The 20,615-nt window shown below is 43.5% G+C and overlaps 1 protein-coding gene across 3 annotated transcripts in view; it reads left to right on the top strand.

Annotated features, from left to right (window-relative positions):
- WWC1 (WW and C2 domain containing 1) overlaps positions 1 to 20,615 on the top strand; it is a 73,782-nt gene that overhangs the window by 49,360 nt on the left and 3,807 nt on the right. For 2 of the 3 annotated variants that reach the window (XM_087760148.1, XM_087760151.1), the window contains 11 exons: positions 2,661 to 2,903; positions 4,400 to 4,489; positions 6,880 to 7,418; positions 11,587 to 11,695; positions 13,493 to 13,573; positions 14,485 to 14,571; positions 15,334 to 15,526; positions 16,907 to 17,059; positions 17,667 to 17,767; positions 18,552 to 18,699; positions 19,394 to 19,558. In XM_087760148.1, the coding sequence (XP_087616274.1) occupies positions 2,661 to 2,903; positions 4,400 to 4,489; positions 6,880 to 7,418; positions 11,587 to 11,695; positions 13,493 to 13,573; positions 14,485 to 14,571; positions 15,334 to 15,526; positions 16,907 to 17,059; positions 17,667 to 17,767; positions 18,552 to 18,699; positions 19,394 to 19,558 (1,909 nt within the window). The remainder of the gene's footprint in view (positions 1 to 2,660; positions 2,904 to 4,399; positions 4,490 to 6,879; positions 7,419 to 11,586; positions 11,696 to 13,492; positions 13,574 to 14,484; positions 14,572 to 15,333; positions 15,527 to 16,906; positions 17,060 to 17,666; positions 17,768 to 18,551; positions 18,700 to 19,393; positions 19,559 to 20,615) is intronic. The other variant, XM_087760149.1, reaches the window with a different exon arrangement.

Below are 20,615 nucleotides of genomic sequence, written 5' to 3'. Positions count from 1 at the left end.
ACCTCCAAAGAGACTAAAAATTTTACGCGTTATGCCTATATCACAGATAAGTACCAGCTTTCCCCAGTAAAAAAAAAAAAAAAGACTTGATATGACAATGAATAAATCATATAACTACCTTTTCCAGGTGAAGAAAACAGTTAAATAAAACTTGAGCTTCCCATTCTGTATTTTGTTCAGTCTTGCAAGCTAGCGGCCGTTCAGAAAGGCTGCGTGACCTGAGCCCAGCGTTGCTGGTTTCTTTGCAGTGCAAACCTAGCATGGCTCGGCAATGATGGAGTTCGCACTCAGTCAGTGAACGCCGAAGGGCTGGAGTTTGCAGACAAATGCCAGACACTCTGCAAAGCATTTCTTTTGTAATGATGCTGTTTTATTGGACAAATAGAATACATAAACCTCCTTTTAACTGAGAAGGGGAAAAAGAATGATCATTTACAAAGGGTAAAACTTGAGGTTAGTTTAACAAAGCCGTTAGACTCGGAAATGCATGGAGAACAAATTCCAGTGGAAAAGCCATATCCGTGCAAATGTATGCCAAAAGTGATCAGATTAATGCCAACCAATCCTCTTAAACTCATATCCCTTCAAAATGCACAGAGGAATTCTTGGATTATGAATTAATGCCACTGTTAATTCTTCATTGGAGCACAGTGTTACACTTAATCAGGCGCTCAAAAACAAAACAGCTCCTAAGACGACCTAAAAATAGTTGAGCTGAATATCTATCAATTATGGAACTTTAATTAGAGTAAGCAACCTGCTGTGGGAAATGGGTTTACAGCAAGTGAGGCTTCTCTTCAGAAAGGTGATCTCTAGTCTGTCTCCTGTGATGGAGGAGGCAGGGCAGTCCGTGTGAGCCTAATCCTTCACAGGCTCTCTCGGGGCTCGAGTTCCTCTTGGCCTCCAGAGCTTGGAAGACAAAGCTTTATTCTTCAAGGCCATTCAGGAGTCATGTAGCTGCTGCTGCCCAGATCTGCATCTTATTACTTACTCCACACACTTTGATTTTCCTAGTTGGCATTCAGTTTGCTCTGTGCCTGCATGTGTGCGGGTTTGCTGGAGGAAGCATGCACCATCCTGTGCACTTCTGTAGCATAAACCAAATTCTAGAAAGAGATGAATCCAGATTAGTACCCGCAACTATTTGTTGTGCCCAACTTAAGTCCAGTAATTCTGTTGCCCAATCACAAAGCCCTTTTCAAAGCGAGATGAATATTGGGCTTCCATTTTACATGTACAGCATTTCACTTCCATTTCTTATGTATTTACTAAACCTAAGTGAGAGATTAACCTGAGTTAATCACATGAAGGGGCACGTATGCCTTGGCTCTCTGGTCTTCAGTCAGGTGAATTATTTTTGCAACTAACTTGCCTTATATCGCAAGATACTTTTTCTCCTTGTTTGCCGTCTAAGCTTTTGTAATTTCTCCACCCCAGCCCATTCTGCCCTCCCCATTCCCCGCTCCCCACACGATCATTTTTGGTTGTGCAAGTCCTTGGTAACTCTTATTCAACTCCAGCTCTGCTATTGTTTCTCACCAAACTACCGTGGTCATCCCGTCAGGTCATGAAGAGTCGCAGGTCAGTGAGGCCGAGGGAGTCATCTTCCTTTGGGAAGACTGACATTACTGCCCTTGGTTCTGTGTCCTGGCCTGCTGCTGGTATTTTGCTTCCCTCTGTGTGTTGCATTGGAAAGTTGATCATTTGTGGAGCTAACTGATCAGTAGTTCAGATACTTGGGAAACTGGGAATGGGCAGAGAGTTGGAGTGAGCAGCCTCCTTACCTGCCACGAGCTCTGCTATCCTCTGCTGTCAATCAAAGCTCTTGCTAAATTCTAGCTTTGTATTGCTGTTGCTTTTAGTAATCATCTTCCTGCCTGAGATAATGCAGTATGGTGCTGAAGGATTAGTGATACAGACTTAAAACTGAAATCTGGAATGATACCTCCAATGAAAACAGACTTCACATTTCATGCAAATAAGTGGCTCTGGATTTAGGTAGGATTGTATTGCCTCTTCGACTCTTCACATCCTCAGGTGCACATTGCACCAGAAGTAGCCTAGCTCTTTAACGTGTCCCAAATGCTTCAGTGTTGAGCGAATAGTTGGATTCTTCCGGTAGCAGCATGCATATGATTAACTTCCTCATTGTAAAGAGATAATTAGTTTCTGAACTTTTGAGTAACCACTGATCTTTATCAGCCTCTCTGAATCGTATACGGAGAGTATACAGTTCTTTTCCATAAAACTGATGAAAGCTCAGCTATCTACCGCATGATACTCTCCACACCAAGTACTGTGAGGTCATTAGCTGTAAGGCATATGAAACACTCTAGAGTATATCTGACAGCTTTTTTTGAGATCCAGAATTTCTCTTATACTATTCCCTGACTGGTGGCCACTGCAGGGTAGCTAGAGACTTAGCTTACCGTTGGGAGCAAACGTGAGTTAAAATCCCATTCTGCGTGTCAGCCTCCCGCCAGTGCCATCGCTTGACAGCGCCCTGGTAAGGAGGGCGTGAGGGTGAGAGTAGTTGTCCCTGAGCTGAGAGCCTTCTTCAGGGCTGTGGGAGACGTGGAGGGTCGTGGTTCCCCTTTGTGTGTCTGTGGAGCAGTAGCTCAGACACTCCTCATAGAATAACTGCTCTCTCTCTGCTGCAGAATAGCAAACCTGAAAATACAACTGGCTAAGCTTGACAGCGAGGCCTGGCCTGGCGTGCTGGACTCTGAGCGGGATCGTCTAATATTAATTAATGAGAAAGAGGAGCTCTTAAAAGAAATGCGATTTATTAGCCCCAGAAAATGGACTCGAGGAGAGGTGGAGAGACTGGAGACGGAGAGAAGGCGCCTAGAGGAAGACCTTCAGGCTGCTAGAGACACTCAGAGCAAAGCTCTAACAGAGAGGTAGGTTACTGGGCTTAGGACAGAGCTTGCCTTGTTGGACAAGAGGCAATCGGGAGCAAGCAGCAGCATCCCCTGCCTGAATGCCGATAGCAGTGTGCCCTCAGATTTCCAAGGAGACCGTTTCTACTTACAAGGTTTCTGACATCATCTCCCAAAAGAAACTGCCGGCAAGTCTTACTCCCCAAGTGGGGAAAGGTTGTTGTTCCTACAAATGGATCCTCTATGAGAATGTAAGAAATGCTCAAAATAGCCCAGTGTAATGTTAGTGTACTATAATGTTTCTGTATGCAGCTAGCTCCTCGCAGCAGCTTCTACAGTTGCTGTGCAGTCTGGAGCTTGGTAAATGTCAACAGATGGAATTTTAAATTTTTAAAATTTGTTGTTTGTTCTGAGCATCCCTGTATGTGATTCCTGTAGGAACTGGTATTTGACAGGGCTGTGGGAGTTGCATGGAATATCCTGTGAATCTGAACTAGCTGAAAAAAATGCCAACTGTCCTCCCTAATTTTACTTGTGTTGCGGGAGGAGATCTCATGGGAATGTAGAGTGAGGATGAATACTGCATTAGGCATTGCCTACAAGCACTTTACAATCTGGATGTATTAATGTGGGTGGCTATGGCAGTGTTACTTTCAGCTGCAGTCTCTTGAATTTATATGGGATAGGCGTGTTGCATTCACTCTCCGTGGCTCTGTGTTTTCACTTCTTCTACATGCTCAGTGACCGGACTACACCAATTTTCTACATAGTCTTTTCATGGTTTTATCATGCTGGAAAAATTGTAGGCATCTCAGATGTTTCAAGTGCAGGGCTTTTACCAGCCTGAAATATCTGTGGTTCAACAAATGTTTCTGGTCTTGCCATAAGACGAACGCTTTCGTTTGTGATTTTTCAGAATATGGTCCTGTTCTAGTGTACCAAAGAAATAGCATGTTTCTGGAGAAGGATTTCTTGTCTGGAGGCCTGTTAAGTTAGAGAATGAGCACCCAAGTGCACACGTTTGTGTCTCAAACCAATTCAGGTGTGAAATAAAACTGAGATGTTGCTAAAGTCCGTAATTCATGTAAAGCTATAATGAGACGGTTAATAACTAAATGACGTAAACCTTGGTCATCCATGGGCCTTACTGAAAGCAAATGAAAGCATTTACACCTTAATTAGCACAGTAAGTATAAGAATGCAATAGTGTATAGCAAGCAAAATGTGCCGGACTTTTTTTTGAGGCCTGATCCTAGAAACATTAACTTTTGTTGTACCAGCTGTAATTATTTTCCCTGTTGTGAATGTTTTCAGGTTTGAGTTCCACGTTTTAAGAGTATTGGAAGTTGATAAACACCTAAGCATCTTGACCAAATTCTGTCCCACGTTATGCTGGTTATTCTTATTAACTTTTGTAGGATTTCATAGGGGAAAAAAAAAAATAGAATTTTCCTTTACTCTTCATTTTAAATAGTAAATGCTGCTTTAGGTCATCTTTTTCTTCTATCTTCTCCTAGGTTGAAGTTGAATAGCAAAAGAAATCAGCTAGTCCGAGAACTGGAAGAAACAACACGATTAGTTGCAATGTTGCACACTCAGCTGAAAAGGTACGTAACCTTTTACAGAAGTTGTAGGTGCTTTAACTGCACGTGGTGTAACTGCCTTTCTCTGCTAACAACGTCATCTCCCAACTGAGAGGTCTAAAAGGCCTTTCAGTTCTAGTAGCGACCTAAGACCCCTGTGTAGTCAATGGAAAGAGAAGCCTGGAGGATTGTACGTCCCGCTCGGTTTAGATGGGTGCTTTAGAATGGGATAAATAACCTTGTGGTGGTGCCTCTGCCTGACAACAGAAGGAGTTTCTGCAATCCCTTCTATTTTGAACATGTAACATTTAGGTGACTAAGGATAGCAGAGATTTTTTTACTAATGTTTGAATGACGAAAGTATTATATTAATAAAACATGTTAAAGACAGCTTAACACACAGCAAGTGAAGTGAATCTTGGTAATGCAGCTACCCGTTAACGTATGAGTGTCATGATATTTCTCTAGATTAATTCCAAGTGTGCTCTTGCTTGCAATGTAGAGAAGGTATTGAGGTATCCCTGAATCTGTTCTGCTTCGTATGGTACACAGAAATGTTTCTGCAGTCGTAATGTGGTCTGGTTGTTCAGGCTGTAGTTCTGGAAGAGCATAGGATTACTGTTTCCAGACAAATGCGTGACTGCAGTCAGTAAGGCCAAGTCATCATTAGCCAAAACTATGGTTTTATCTTTTTGATTAGGAAGAGAGTTTGGTGGGGTTTTTGTTTGGTTGAGGTTTTTCCTGTCAGCGTGTACTGAATTTACTCTGTTTGTAGCTTCCGCTCCACTTGGATTCTGTTTCATTTTGTGAAGATGACACCGAAAAGACTGGAAAGAAATCATAGTGCAAGACTGACATGTAAATAAGCCATCATGGAGAATAGCTATCTGTGATGCTCTTATGCAGTGGAAATGCATCATATTTTCATTTCGTCTAGCTGATTAGGGATCTTTAGAGGTGACCAAGAAGCATGTGAAACTAATTTCTTCCTAACTATGTGCCCAGTGTTCTTGGCATGCTCCCTCATAAGAATAAGCATTTGTTATTAACCCCATAATGCAAAATGTCTGGCATTCAAAGGTATGCACAAAATGAAGTTGAGCCCAGTTTGTTGATAGGGAAAAGATTAACTAAAACCCCCTCCCTTTTAATAGTGAAATATACTGAAAAGCTGTAAATTTTTTAGTCCTCGCCAGATCTATATATACTGTCAAAACGCAAAAACATTTACCATGTTCCAGTTACGTTTCTCCGAAAAGCTTTTTTGAACAGACGTGATGCAGTGCACATCTGTCATACAAATGCAGAAGACATTTTGTGCCAAAATGATACTAAATTCTGCATACTTCCCTTTTTTGCATAAGGTCATGGGCGTAATTATACGAATGCAGCTTCTAGCTTTTGCCCCATAAATAATAAACAAGGGATTATTAGGCTTATTAACATCCTCACTGTTTTTCAGTTGGGCAACTTAAGCCACTTATACATATGCAGAAATTTTTTCAATAGCTAATCTATATCTGAAGTGAGGGTTAAGGGTCTTTAAACAGTCAGTAATGAGCAAGGTATTTAATATCTGGAGCAGGAGTTTTGGTTTAAATGGAATTTCTAGGGATGGTATATGTTGTAGTCAGTACTGGAGGATTTGTTGGGTCTTCGGAGCAGAAAACAGTGTGCTGTGGTGTCTGAGCTTTCTCTCTGAACAGACTTCTATTCAGCACCTGCTTAAAATTAATTTTGCTGTCAGTTATGTTCTGAAACTAGATCTCTAGGGATAAATAATTTGTGTGAACCGATTGCACAGCCCAGCCCCAGCTCTTCCCCTTGCTCTCCTGGCCCTGGATTCCACGTAGCAGTCTTTCACGTAGGTAAATCCTGCCAGTTTTCTGATAACTGCTGGCTGTTGTGATCTCTGAGGGCCAGCTCCAGGCAGCTGTGATACTGCCTTTTGGCTGGGGGTCCGAGATTGAGGCAAATGGAAGAAAATTGCCATACGGACAGACAGTTGGTTGCAATGACTTCTTCTTGCATGGGCCTTGTTGTTTTTTGTGGTCTGCTTTGGAGATTAACAGGAACGATAGATTTTTTCCAGACAAATGGAGGAAGAGAATGTTGTCACTAATTTTAATTGATTTGAAACTATTCATTAGAGTTGTTCTGGCTAAGCAAGGACTCTTATGAGGTTGATATGGTGAGTAGGAAAATGTGTATGAACTGTATTATTTTTACTGAAAAGTGACCCAGCTTTTCCATGGGGTAGACTGTGGCTCTGGATTGTTGTGGGGACTAATGCATATGGCCTGAGCTAACAAAGCAAAATGTCCCATGTGGACCTAGAGATTTGGTGATGTTGCAGTGTTTCCCTGAGAAATCAGGAGATACGGTATAATGGTTTTCTGACTTGTTTCCTTCAGTCTCTCCACCAGCATGCTTTCCCTCTCCTCGAGCAGCAGCCCGGGTTCTCTTGCATCTAGCAGAGGATCTCTCGCCACCTCCAGCCAGGACTCGTCCACCTCAGCCAGTTTCACTGATCTCTACTTCGAGCATCTGGAGCAGTTGGAGCAGTTGGACTCGGACTATCAAAACAAACTTGACTTGCTCTTAGAAGGAGCCACTGGATTTAGACCATCAGGCTGTATCACCACTATTCACGAAAACGAAGTAGCAAAAACTCACAAAGCAGATACCACCAGTCGCATACAGGCTCTGAGATCATTGTCTGGTACTCCAAAATCCATGACATCGCTGTCTCCAAGGTCATCTCTCTCTTCTCCATCTCCACCTTGCTCTCCACTGGTGATAGACCCACTCCTAACTGGTGATGCCTTTTCAAGCCATATGGATTTTGATGATGCAGAGATGAGTACAAATCTCTCAGAACTCACCCTAAACACTGGGAGTGGCAGCTGTAGACTGGAAGAGCCTAGAGCAGGAGATAAACATCTAGGTCAAGGTATGGTAACAAACTATTTGCATGCACATGCATGCATTTATTTTTAATGCTGTTTATAAAGCATTGAGAAGCAAGTATTTCAAAAGCTGTCAGTCATCTTGATATCTTTGTGTTGAAAAGTGTATTCAACTGTGTGTTCTACCTTGCTTGGGAGAAAAGGTTGATATTTTAATTTGTACACAAAAAAATACTGCTGATCTGGTGAGTCTTACAGAAGACTGTATCTAGGTGTGGTTTTAGTGCACTTAAATGCATGTGTACACAAATTACAGGGATTTCATGTGCAAATATAAACGGTTGTGGTGGGATGCCTGGCTTAATTTGGCACTTAACTATTCAGAATGTCATCTAGTGTTTTGGGTCTGAAATTGGGAGGCATGTAATGCCATATTGACACAAAATTTGGCCAGAAGACTGGGAAAGGCCTTTAGTTTAATAGTTAATAAATAATAATAAAAATCCTTCCCCGCCACCTCAGCATACACAGCGTCTTGCTCTCGTTCCCAGTAAATCAGTGGCAATGAATTTATTAACTTCAGCTGAGCAGACATGTCAAGGCTGCGCTTGAATTTCTGCTGTTTTGAGGGGGATGGTCTCTTAGCAACAAAAACGTGTTTAGATTGTGAGCACGATAAAATAAGACATTCAGAGATAGTGGATGTTCTCATACATGCATATGGCTTATTGGTGGGTGGGAAGGGTTCATCCCTTTTTAGAATGATGGCTGGGCTGAAGTGCATGGAAAGCAGGCGGCAGCAGTCAGGGCACTTGTGCTAGGGCCTGTCTGAAGCCCTTGCCACTGTAGTTGGGTTAAATCCAATGGAGACGAGTGAAATGACTGGATTTGTAACTGCAGTGAAGAAGAGCTTTAAAGGCAATATAAACTTGCAAGCTATAGTCGTATGAGCCAGCAGCGCAGTTTGTTTGTGTTTTTCATAGGAGTATAAAACAGCCTATGTGAAGAAAGGGAACTAGCACCATGTCATCACTGCCTTCTGCGTTAGGAAGGCTGATGCTATTTAAAATACAATAAAAGACATGCGTGCAGTTCTTCCCCTTTGAGCTACCATTTTCCTACAAGCAAAAGGTATTATGCATTTGAGTAGGAAACAGTAATTATTCTTCTTAGAACTGGGTGCTGATTAGTTTTAACCTTTTTAGCTCTTCAAGATTTGTCAGGGCTGTTAAAGTGAAAGCTCAGGTGTTAAGCAGATTAAGTGATTATTGCTGTTAGCCAGTCAGCAGACAAAATAATCACTGTAAGTAGTTTATTTCAGGGCAATAACGAGATGAGGTTTTACTCCTCAGGCATTTTGTGGGGGGTTCAGCGTAACACCCAAAACGTGGTGGCTGGATCTGGGGTGGTTGGTACTTGGCCTCATGGGCAAAGCATGCTCACGTGTTCCTGTAAGTGGAGCTGAACAGTATATATCTGAGGGATTTGCTTTTTGTTTCTGTTAGAACGGAACCTTTGAAGCTAAAATAAGGGTTCCTCTCTCACCTGAGAGATACCTGAGCGATGGAGGTGAAACTAATAGCAGACCCTGGAATCTGGCAGTCTGGCATTCCCTGAGGAAACGGTGCGGGCGTGAGGACAGTGCACGACGTGGCTCTTCAAGGCCTTGTCGCCGTGTGTCCAGGAGAGCCCATGGAAGGGGAAGTGGCAGCAAGTGAAGAGTAAACTTTAAATTCTTGATATGGGTGGGAAAAAAGGTGAAAAACCATAAGAAGTGCTGTCTGCCTGCTTGGAAATATACGAGAGAGTTGAGTCATTTCTGAACTCTTCCGTGAACTTTTTTTAGTGTGATACCTCTTCAGAGACTTAAAACAGAAAGTCCAATTTTTGTGTTAATTAGCCACATGCAAAAGTTACAGGTTCAGTGTGTAAGACTTGCAGGGCTGAGCTTCCAAGTCCTTTGCAAAAAAAGTAAGGAAGAGGATGGCTGCATGATGAATCCTTTTCAGGGAACCTGTTCATCTTTTTTTGGGTTTACACTTTAGCATTCAGCTGTACAAACAGATACCCACTTCGTTGCTGGGTTTTGTGCACCCTCTGTCTTTGCCCCCCTTGGCCGCAAGGTGCTCGGGTGAAGTGGTCAAAAATGAAGGCTTTCTGGGTTGAAATGACTAAATGGCATTGGCGATTGAAGGAGAAAAAGAGGTTGAGCCTGCTGGAGTCCTACCTGCGGTGTCCTTCCTGGTGCGGAAGCCTCCTGCGGAGGGTGTTTCTGGGAGCGGTGCGTAATACTCAAACAACTGGATCTAGAAAGCCAGCCAGCGGGGAGGAAATTATTTTCATATTAAAACCATGGGATGGGGGGTACAAAGCAGCACTAAGGAAAGAAGAGACATAGTTTTGACCCTGCCCGCATACCTCCAGCACAGCCCAGAGTATGTGGAGTGCAGCCCGGGCCAGGCCCTTGCATGCAGCAGGAGGGAGGATGGATTAAATGCTGAATGCCAGTATTAAATGGATCCATTTGTTTCAGTTAATGATTGATATATTGTGTTACAGATGCTAACTTTTATTCATGTGGTTTGGCCTATGGGGAAACGGTCTGGCCATTTATTTCTGTCCAGCAGTTCCACGGGAATACCAAGATGAAAAATACCATTCAGTGGTCTTGTCAAAAAATACATGGATAAATGGGCCCAAATTGCACACGTGCACTCAATATATTGGTGGTACCTGTAGCACCCTCTACTGTTGATTGCAGAACAAGTCCTTCTTATATTTTTCATAACCCTATGTTGAGCTTGCATGCTTTTTGCACTGATGTTATTTCAAACCTGTTTTTAATTCTTTAAGTGGCTTTGAGACTGCAAAAAAAACCCCACAAACTGCTTTGTAAGAAAGAAAATATGGGATGGAAACCATGTATTGGTTTGGGGGTATGTGCTTTCCTAAGGCTACGGGAAAGAGGGACCGCTTCTGAAAGATGAAAGCCCCTTGGAGAGGAGCGCGTTGCCACGCTTCTGCTGTGGGGTTAGAGCTGCTCCCAGCGTGACAACGCGGCACCTCCTCGCCCTCGGAGCAGGCGCCCCAAAGCCCAGCCAGAGAGGGGGAGCCAGGAGCTGGGTACGTCCCAGCCCTCGTCAGCCGCCTGGGCAGACAGAGTTCTCCAGACTCGGCTGAAGCATATCTTTGCAGAAATGTGATGGTTCAGGTGAAAAGGTGCAGAATTTGCAGAAGTTTCCAGGGCATAGCTCGCTGTTTTGTAGCACAAGAAATCTACATGAGGTAACACCTCTGTGCAGAATTTCTTGCTTCAACTTCCTCGGTTTCTCTTCCTATCTCCTCTTCCCTGCACTCCTGCATGTGGCTGCTACTTTGAATCCTATAATCTCTCTTACTTTCCACGTTTAGCCAGTTAACCTGGTCTTTCTGGACCCATCTTCTCTCCTGTGTACGCTAACCTTTTGGGTTCTGGGGTAGGCAGGTGGTGGTTTTTTGCTGTTTCCCCTTCTTGAAGCTAAACTTTTGGTATAAGCTCTGCAGGTGGGATATACCCCTCAGCATAATCTGTGCTTGGCCAGAGCTTGGTCAGTAGTGTTTGCCTTGCTGCTGCTCTCTGGGGTAGCTAGGACCAGAAGGCCTACTGCCTGCTTAAGGGTGACTCGCAGTAGAAGCTGTTTTATTGGTTCATATTTATAACTTCGCTGGAATTCACAAGTTTTGCTGCTTCTGCACGTTGCCCATCTTGTCACGGGTACCCCTCTGCCCGTCACGTGCTTTGAAAGCCTCTCCTCGCGTTGCCTGCGAGGACCTGCCCCCGCGGAGGTGGCGGGGGGAGCCAGATGTAACGCGCTCGGCGCAAGGGGTGCGTAACCTCAGCCTGCGGGTACGCTGCTGCAGCACCCGAGTATTAAATGGGCATTGGCTGCGCAACGAAGCCCTGCTCTCACCTCTGCCACACAGGCTGCTCCTCTGGTTGTCCGGGGGCTGCTTGTTCTCCAGGGCAGTCCGGCGGCACAGTCCTGGAGCGCTAACTTGGCAGTGGCACGCCCTACCCGTGTCCCCTGTCTTCAGAAACCTGCTGTTGCTTAACAATACTCGGGTGGGGAAAAAATGCAATTCGGGGGAGGATAAGATAAAAGCTGCTCCTGATCCAGACGGTTTGTTTTCATTAACACCTGTTTTTGATTTTCCTCTGTGCTTTTCTGATAGGTATAAATACAGCTGGAGGGACGGCACTGAAGGTGGCGTGTGTGTCAGCTGCAGTGTCTGATGAATCTGTTGCTGGAGATAGCGGGGTATATGAGGCGTCTGTACAAAGGTAGACATCAGATCTCTCTCTAGGAAGAAGCCAATGGCTCAGCTTTGCACACAGGAGTCAGCTGGAATAATGCTGGTTATGATCTTTTTTGTAATTTGGTGGCTAAAGTTCTCAATCACAGATTTCTTAATGCTTCTGAAAAAACTATGAGCAGGTTGAATCTGATTATCAAAATGACCCATGCTTCCCATAATAGAAGTAGCTGAAAGCAAGCTCTCAGAGAACTGTTTGAACAGCTGGTCTGTTTGTGAAGGAGCTGGTACGCTGTGCCTGCCGCCTTGATGGGGGAGCGGAGCCATCTGGCAGGCGTAAAGCCCCCCTCCTGTCAGTCAGCCGATCTGGTGTCGGTGACAGCCCTCAGTCAGCGCGAGAGGACTTCGGGATGTTTCAGGAAGATAGCAGAAGCACCTTGAACTGCCTCATGGATGCGTACGTGCTGCGATGCAGTTCCCGAGTGCTTGGATCCTGTCTGTGATTTCGGCAGGACTTCTCCCCCTAAGTGCATAGCTCATAGCCGGAGCTGGGCGGCACCGCTCTCGCTGGGTTTCTGGACCTCCCTTACTGCTTGCTAAAGCTGTCTGGGGTGGTTTGGCAAAAAGTTCACTGGAAGGTACTGATCTTATCAGTACCTGGTCTGGCTGCATCTAACATGGATTTTCTTACTGTTTTATTGGCACTGAGATGAATTGTGGAGTCATTTGTTGCAAGACACGGCTGCAGAGGTGAAAAATTGCTCATCTCGTATTTCCCCCCCCCCCCCCCCTTCATTCATTATCTTTGTTAATTCCCTAGATAAATGAATAATTTTTTAAGTTTACAGCACAATGCGCTTTGACAAGAACGTGCAATGCTTTTGTAAAGTAGACCTCATGGGCGCAAGCCAGGCAATCAGACAGTTGGGTGTCTTAGGCCCCGTGTCCCCTCAGCGGGATCGGGAGCTCTGCGAGAGGGGAGGAGGGACAGTGCCTGCCAGCTCCGGAAGGCATCCCGTGCACACTCGCACCTCTGATGTTACTTAATGTTCTTCGGGTCGTTGACTTACCAGCCTTTGTCATGACTACAGTATCATTTTGATGCCTATAATAAATGGTGAGGGTAGGATGAGCAATACGTTGTCCTCTGTAGCTGAAATGTAATGAAATACAAGAGAGAGTGCTAAGTAATATGGAAAATACTTAGCAGAGCAGAATGCTAATCCTGTTGTAATGTGCTACAGCATAGCCTCTGAGTCAGTTAGACAATGAACGTAGTTTTGGGGACTTCAGTGCATAAAACTTTGGAGGAGGAGTACGTTGGGAGGAAAATGATGCAGGTAGCTGTTTCAAGGAAGACCAGTCAGTGTATTCTGTCACTTTTAATGTGCTTAGGGAAGTTTGATGTCTTAAAGAAACAAAGGAATGACTTAAATCTAATCAAACTTCAGAATTTTTGCTGTCACGATGCAGGACAGGATTGCAGTTGTTAAGTCTTATTTCTGTTGCTGGGCAGTCAGCTGTTTTTACTAAAATCCAGTCAAGGGTACCCTTTAAAAACCCCCTTGTTTTTGCACAGTCTTTTGTGTGGCTTTTTTTGGCAGTGAAGGGGGAAGGCATATTACTTTCTGCTGATAAGCACTGTTAATACGTACCTCTAAGGGTGATTGCACGCACTTCTTAAATGGGCTTTCTTTTAGCTGCTAATTTTACAAAATCCATATACCCAGCCCCTGAATGGAAGGGAAAAGGTCTTGTATCAGCTAAATGCTAGCACTTCAGTAGGAGGGAAATCAAGTCCTTAATTGTCTTTGATTTATTTCAGACCACGTGTGTCAGAAGTGATGGTGTTTGACGGTGATGATACAGAAGCAGTTGGGACAGCTAAAGTGCAAATTGCAATGAGGTAAGCGCTACACATTTTTATTGGATTTTCCTTCCAATGGAACGAATGATATATGGGATTTAAAAGATAGTGCTTTCTGTTTTCTTATCCTGTTTATCCTGTCCTATCAGTGTTAACTAACTAACACCCTCTTTGTAGTGTAATTGAGAATTACACTCAGCTCTCGGAGGTCCTTGGCCCAGTTATCCTCTTCAATGTCAGCGGAAATCAACTGGTGATGGTGTGGTATGAGGGTGCAGACTAGCAATGGGAGCACTGACAGTGCTGGGCTGGAGCAAGCCTTTTGCTGGCTTGCCGTCTCCTTCAGTGTGCAGCTTGTGGGGGAAAACCTGCTGAGAGTAAATGGCAATTGTAGTCATTGACCAAACCTGAACCCCACAAGTCGTGGGTAAGGCATAGGAAGGTAGGCACAGGGGCACCTTCCTTAAATCACTTAGTGGAAGATTATTTATGATTTGAGGAAAAAATATGTAGCGCAAAACTCTTGTCATGGCCATCAACGGTAGAACAGTGGTTACCCATGACATTTTCACTGTTGTACTTCAAGTATTTCTACTTGTAACTTTATATTACAGTCATTATATAAGGCCTTTCAAAAGGTTTTAGTTACAAAACAGCAATTTAGCTAGACCCCAGGAAAAGCAATGTGTGTTAGGTGAAATCTGCAATCCATTGTATCTGAATTCCTAAGTTCTGGATGTTCTGGACTGTTCTAAATTCTGGATGTTCTGGTAGCAAAGCTTCATGTAATAGGAAACTGGTTTTGTTTTAAACTATAGGCAAGCCATGGTCCCATTATAGTTTTGTCTTGTTTGTAAATTTTTAATGTTGTTTGATTGTGGAATACTCATTCATGGAGTCCAAGGGAGACTTCTCTAAAAATAACCCTTTTTTGTGTCTTTCCAATTCAGATATGATGACAAAAATAAACAATTTGCGATACTGGTCATCCAGCTGAGTAACGTTCCAGCACTGCTGTTACAACAAGATCAAAAAGTGTAAGTGGGTGAAATAAACACGCCTCAAGTATCTGTATGAGATTGCAGTGGGAGTTTGGGAGATGTTGGGTTTTGTTTTTTCACACTCTTAAAAATTTACCCTTTCCGAAATGCTTCTACACTTTGTTATGTGTAGCAACATTTATGAACTAATAAACCCACAAACTGAAATAAGATAGAGTTTTTTCCTTGAAGGTCTGTATTTGCTAGGAAAAGACTTGCCTGGAATTAGCCAGCAAGGTTTTTAACTGTAGCAGTGCCCAGAGCAACTGCATCGGGTGGAGAAGGGGCGTTCGTCCTGCTACAGAACTCATCCTTGGACACCAGCACAGATGCCCGTGTGGGGGAATGTACAGCTTCTGCTAGACTCATTCTAGGCACAAGTTTTTTAAATTCAGCTGTGTGCTGAATAAGCTGACAAAAATTTGATTCATTTTTGCATAGCTGTTTCTACCTACAAAAGGGTATGTTAGCAGCGTGACAAGTTGCACAGACGTAAACAGCCATGTAAAACATAATCCCATGATGTTCGATTACAAGTTCAGAAGGATGAAGTCTACGGCAACTCATGCCACTTCATGTCTCTGATGTTGTGATGGGATGCTCCTTCTTTCTCATTTGACTGATATTCCAAAGAATAGGGTAGGACAGTAGTGTCCACAGTGCTCAGGATGAATTTCACTTACAGATTTATGGAGCTCTTGCAACGGAGGGGACTGCAAACCTGTACGGTGGTAGTGATTGCAACGCTTTTTTCAATAGGAACATTCGCGTGGCTGTCCTGCCCTGTTCAGAAAGCACAAGCTGCTTGTTTCGCACAAGACCGATGGAAGCTTCAGACAATCTTGTGTACAATGAAGTATTTTGGGTTTCTATCTCTTACCCGGCTTTACGCCAGAAGACTTTAAGAGTCGATGTTTGCACTGTAGATAAGTCTCACCTTGAAGAATGTTTGGTTAGTATTAATCTCTATTTTAATATCTTTGTGTTTGTTTCCTCTTTTGAATCAGACAAAATTTTAAACTTTGAAATGTGGTTATTTTTGTGAAAGTTTTCTTGATAATCCTTAGCTATGTCATCTCTCCCACATAGTGTTCTTTGCAGTAACGATTTTGAGCGGGGGGGGGGGGGGGGGAATCTATTAGACAAATGTTTTGTTTCAGAACTACTGGTGACTTTGTCAGACTACTAGATTTCCCTTTTCTCATGATTTAATGTGAAACCCTACCTATTTTTCTTTCTTTTGGAAACATTTGTTGTAATGTAATTGAGAATGGACTTCTTTCAGGAATTTAGAAGCCACTGTAGAATATTGAAGATCTCTAAAGAATTTTTTGAAAACTGCTATTAATCTACACTATTAAAATCTATATGAGTATAGTTTTTGGAGTGCTAGTATTGCCATAGGCAGCTATCCCCTATTTTAGAAGAGCTTTTTTCTTGCTCAGTATTACCTGAGCAAGTTGATTTTAATAGAAGTATTTCTGGAGTATTGTACTCCAGAACACGAGTAGGGTGTGTTGAGCTGGGACATAAGCAACTATTAAGTTACAGAAAAGTTGATGTTTTGTCCTGCATGTGTTCTGTAGCATCTCCCTTGGCTGGAGGGGTACAGGTTTTATGGTGCTTCTGCATGTCTTCCTTCACTTGCTTTGCAAAGCACACTTTGGTTCAGGAAAGCATCTCTTTTCCAAATGGTGTTGTCCTCTTCTGGCAGCGTGTACAGTCCTACAGTAGCTGAGCTCCAGGTGGGAGCACGCTAACTTGCAGGAGGTGTGCTCAGCATGCAGTCTGCTGGACTGGGCTGATGCAATGGAGTCCACTCAGACATAGGTTAGATAAATTGCAAATCAGTTTTACTTTGGTTTTGAATATGTCAGGATGTGTACTAAATGTAACGCAGTAAAAAAATGACAAGGCAGATGAAGAGGAATATACAAAACTGAAGCATATCAGTCTGAGGCAGTGATTTCTGTCAGCGTTGCATATTTCTTGAAAGGGAGTCTCGGTCTCCTGTTCCTTTCCCTTTTTCCTTGAAGCTCCGTCTGTAACTTATCCTGGCTGCAGTAGCACCGTTGATACTTCTGGATTCTTGTACACAAGAGCCGTAGTGAAGCACTTGCTACTTGGATTGGAAGTCCTAGACAATGTGAAAAATAATTCAACATAAAGCATTACTAGTGCTGTTGAAATGGGGATAAACAGGGCAATTTTGCTTTTTGTCAAACTTGCTGAAGTCAAGTAGTCCTGGATTTTCGCTCTCATTTCTTCTTACGGTGGTGCGGTAGTGGTTCGTTTTAGTATTACACTAAAACTGTGTTTTTGCTCTCAATAGGGTGGAGCACAAATTAGCCTTGCTGAAATATGTAGATCCGGAGACAAATCAACCCGTTGGTATAACCTCCTTAGTTATAAGTATCTGCAGAAGCAAAACAGGAAAAGTAAGCAAGGAAACATTCACTCTGAAGTACCCTGCACTGAAAAAACAGTAAGAACAACTGCTTAAATCAAACAAATCTCTTCTAAACAGTACTAATGAGAGGGTTTCTGTGGCTGAAGGACTGTTACAATAGACGAGAAGTGAAGGCTGGTGTGTTTATATTTAGAACTTGAAAATGTCATTAAGTCCAGCGAAATAATTAACATGTCGATTACAGATATGCCCTTGTCCTGGGCTAAATACTTACTGAAATCTGCTGCTCATGAAGCTGAGGGATGTGGTATGTGGTCCGGTGTAAGTGGTGTGTGAGCTCTTGCCTTTCTTCCCACTAGACAGTTCACCTTGCTGCAACGGACTTGCTGAACGAGTCAAGATACAGACTTACCTTTGCACGTGCATGGCATGCAATATGCTCATCCTGTAGCTGCACACGTGCATATGCTAGTTTAACTGGGGGAGGCGGGCCAGGTTTGCTCACACAGGCTTGACTGAGCACTGTACGTGCAATAGGCTGCTTGAAGAACGCGGGTGTAGAGACTACGACTCTCTCCGGCCACCAGAGGAAAGCTAGCTGGGGCTGTTCTGACCAGAAGGGCTGGGCGCTTTGCAGTTTGTGAGAGTCGTATCTTCACAAGAAGCCTCTTGGTCTCCTCAGGACTCTGTCTCGGCACTCTTAGAGCAGACAGCTGTTGAACTGGAAGCTGTGGAGAAGAAACTGGAGGAAAGCAGAAGCACTTTAACTAGTGGAGAGAGCTGGTAGGTGGCATCCCACCATCATCGCGTTGTGGGATGATCAGAGCATTTGGGGGTTCATGTGCAGAGACGAAAGCAGATGATAGAGCTGTGGGAGGCTGCTTCTGTCTCTTTCTGTTTTGGTGAAAAATCCTGTTTCTTCTGTTCTGGAGGCTGTGCTTGGGAAACAAGAACAAAGGAGATAAATGTTGAAAATAGTCAATAGCATTATGCTAATTTTGTTATTTGTACAATGTTCTATGGACGTCCATGAAAGCTTCACTTTATGGAGCAAGGCTTTGCTTGCATATTAATTTTGGGTGTTGTTTACATGGTTCAGATTCAGATTTTATTAATGAAACGTTTGAAATAAAAAGCAAGCCTGACCAATGGGTTTGATGGAGAAGCCAGCTGTGAGTTCAAAGGAGCTGAAAAGGATGTTAAAGCAATGCTTCAATTTTGTCCAGCATCACTTTTTAAACTTAAGATTAATGGCACCCTGAGAGCTGCCCTTAAGATGCGCTCACCTTAAGCTCAGACCACATGGCTGAACCCTCAGCTTGCTTCTTTTGAAGCAAGATCAGTATGAAGTTTTTGGCTGTATCGGTTGCCTTCTGGTGCAGCTTCACTCCTTCATTCCTTTATAAGCCTGCGTTCGCATAATCTCAGTGGCTACAGGGCCTGCCAGGTACAACTGGCTGCCTTGGGGATGCGTTTCGGTCCAGCAGCTTACAGGAGGTAACTCCTGCTGCAACACCAGAGTCTGGTGCACAGTCGGCCAGTTCAATAACAAGGCTGTTCTTAACAGGCAAGACGAAGAGGTTCCTGATCAGGAAGAACAGGACGAGATCAGTGAAAATGAAGCAGAGGAGGAGGAAGAATTCGGTGCCGGAAAATCGCTGTGGGAAACAGAAGAAAGTCTGAATTCCCAGCTGCACATGGAAACAGCAGTGAAGGTAAGGTCAAGGGCCTTTTGAACAGAAAGATGAGTTAAGCTTCCCGTTGCTCAGCTGACTGGGTTGCTGTTGAGCTGAGCAAGGCCGCAGCAGATATTTGAAAGTTCATCACTGATGTTTAAATGTTTATCTACCTGAAATATTTTTAAATAACTCTATGTGACCATTTTGTCCCACAGTTAATATAGCGTCATTTCATGTCTTCTTTTTGCTGCTCATGAAAACCATTGTCATTAATGTGACTGTGGCTTTGACCTTGTTTAATTCCGAATGTTGTTGTAGTCTAACAAACGTGTGCTGTACACGTGCTCTCTGTGCACGTACATACAGCGACTGGGATCTTTGCTGCAGATGCACAACAAGTAAGGGAATGGTCTTTGAAATCATACCTCCATTCTGCGTGGCATTGCCAGGTCACACTGATGTCCTGGATCAACAGGCAAAGCCCGTTGGAATCAATTGTGTGGTACAGCAATCAATGAATGCGGAGCCCTTAGGGAGCGATACAGTTAATGTAGCAGCTACTGAGTTCAAAGAGTGAAGTGTCAGGACACCCTGCATGAAAAGGGGTAAAGAATATCTGTTTTTGAATGGGATGCCTCTGGGACTGATGTATCACGTGTGGCTGTCAGACGGGTACGTGTCATAGATAAGACGGCAAGCTGGCATTTACACTGCAGTATCTGTCTTTCAGGTGGATAAAGAGACAAACACAGAGAGTCTGGCACAATCTTCTACCGTAGTTCGTCCGAAAGACAAAAGAGCAGCAAATCCGCCCCAAACGCAGTTTGTCAGAGGTAGCACTATCATCCGCTCAAAAACATTTTCACCAGGACCGCAAAGTCAGTATGTGTGTCGGGTAAGGAAAATGCAATCCTGAGGTTATAGATGATGTTTTTCATTCATGAATGCATGATATCAATGTTCACATAGTCTGAATTTTTCACAAAGACCTGACACTGCTTTCTTCTCTCCCGCTTTGACTTCAGAAGTTGCTCTGTCCTTACCTCCTAGACAGTATCTTTCCTTGGAACTAATAGTATTAAGCACAGATTTATAAAATATATATGTGCACATATGTTTGTGGTACATGCAGCATGTTGACATGCTCAAACTAACCTGGAAGGGCTGCTGTAAGACAGTGATGAATAAGCTGCGTATCAGACCCTTTCCCGCTGCTTTAAGACTGTTCTGTGCTAACTTGAACTGAGTTAGCTGTGTCCACCTGACTTTAGATGAGGTGAACGTGAAAGCTTGATAGAAATGGAAAGGTAAGTACCTGCTAATGTCAGCAAAAATTGTGGAAGCTTGAAAGTCTCAGTGTACTTTGTCTGAAGGTAACTGAATAGGCCACGTACTGGGTCAGGATGTCATTTCCACTGCTTTGAAATGTTTGTTCACAATTATTTCCTGGATTGAGGGTCAGCCTAAACTATAAATAACTCTTCCTTTAAATTGAATTGGCAAACAAGCAAGCACTGCCTTTTATCACGCCTGACCTGTCCTAAGTGCTTTTAACACAGCTGAGCCGGATTTGATGTGCAGTTTTTCTCTGATTCAGAAGCAGGTGCTTCCATAGAAACAAACCTTATTTAATTTGCAGCAGTGGCCAGTGCTTGGATGGTGGAGGTACTGTGTCCCAGCACATGCAGATCCCACACGCCTGTCCCGCCCCCACCTCCAACTTTGAGAAGCAACATGAGAAGGGAATTAAACCCTACTTGAGTCAAGCCCTTTTTAAGGGTCTAAAGGCAATCACAAAACAAGGCAGGCTGTATGTGTGTAACGTGACAACTCTTAAGTTGAAAAACCCAGGGGGATAGCTTACAGGTAAACCTACCTCTTGCACCACGAGCTTAAAATACAGGTGATTTCAGAAAAGAGAAATCTCTAGTAAAATAGTCCCATGTTTTACA

The sequence above is a fragment of the Nipponia nippon genome, unplaced genomic scaffold (genome assembly GCF_047370975.1).
Source record: "Nipponia nippon isolate SJK-2023a ecotype South Korea unplaced genomic scaffold, ASM4737097v1 scaffold_21, whole genome shotgun sequence".
Classification (NCBI taxonomy): Eukaryota; Metazoa; Chordata; class Aves; order Pelecaniformes; family Threskiornithidae; genus Nipponia; species Nipponia nippon.
Note: the sequence above shows the minus strand (reverse complement) of the source record. Positions and strands in the feature narration are given on the sequence as shown.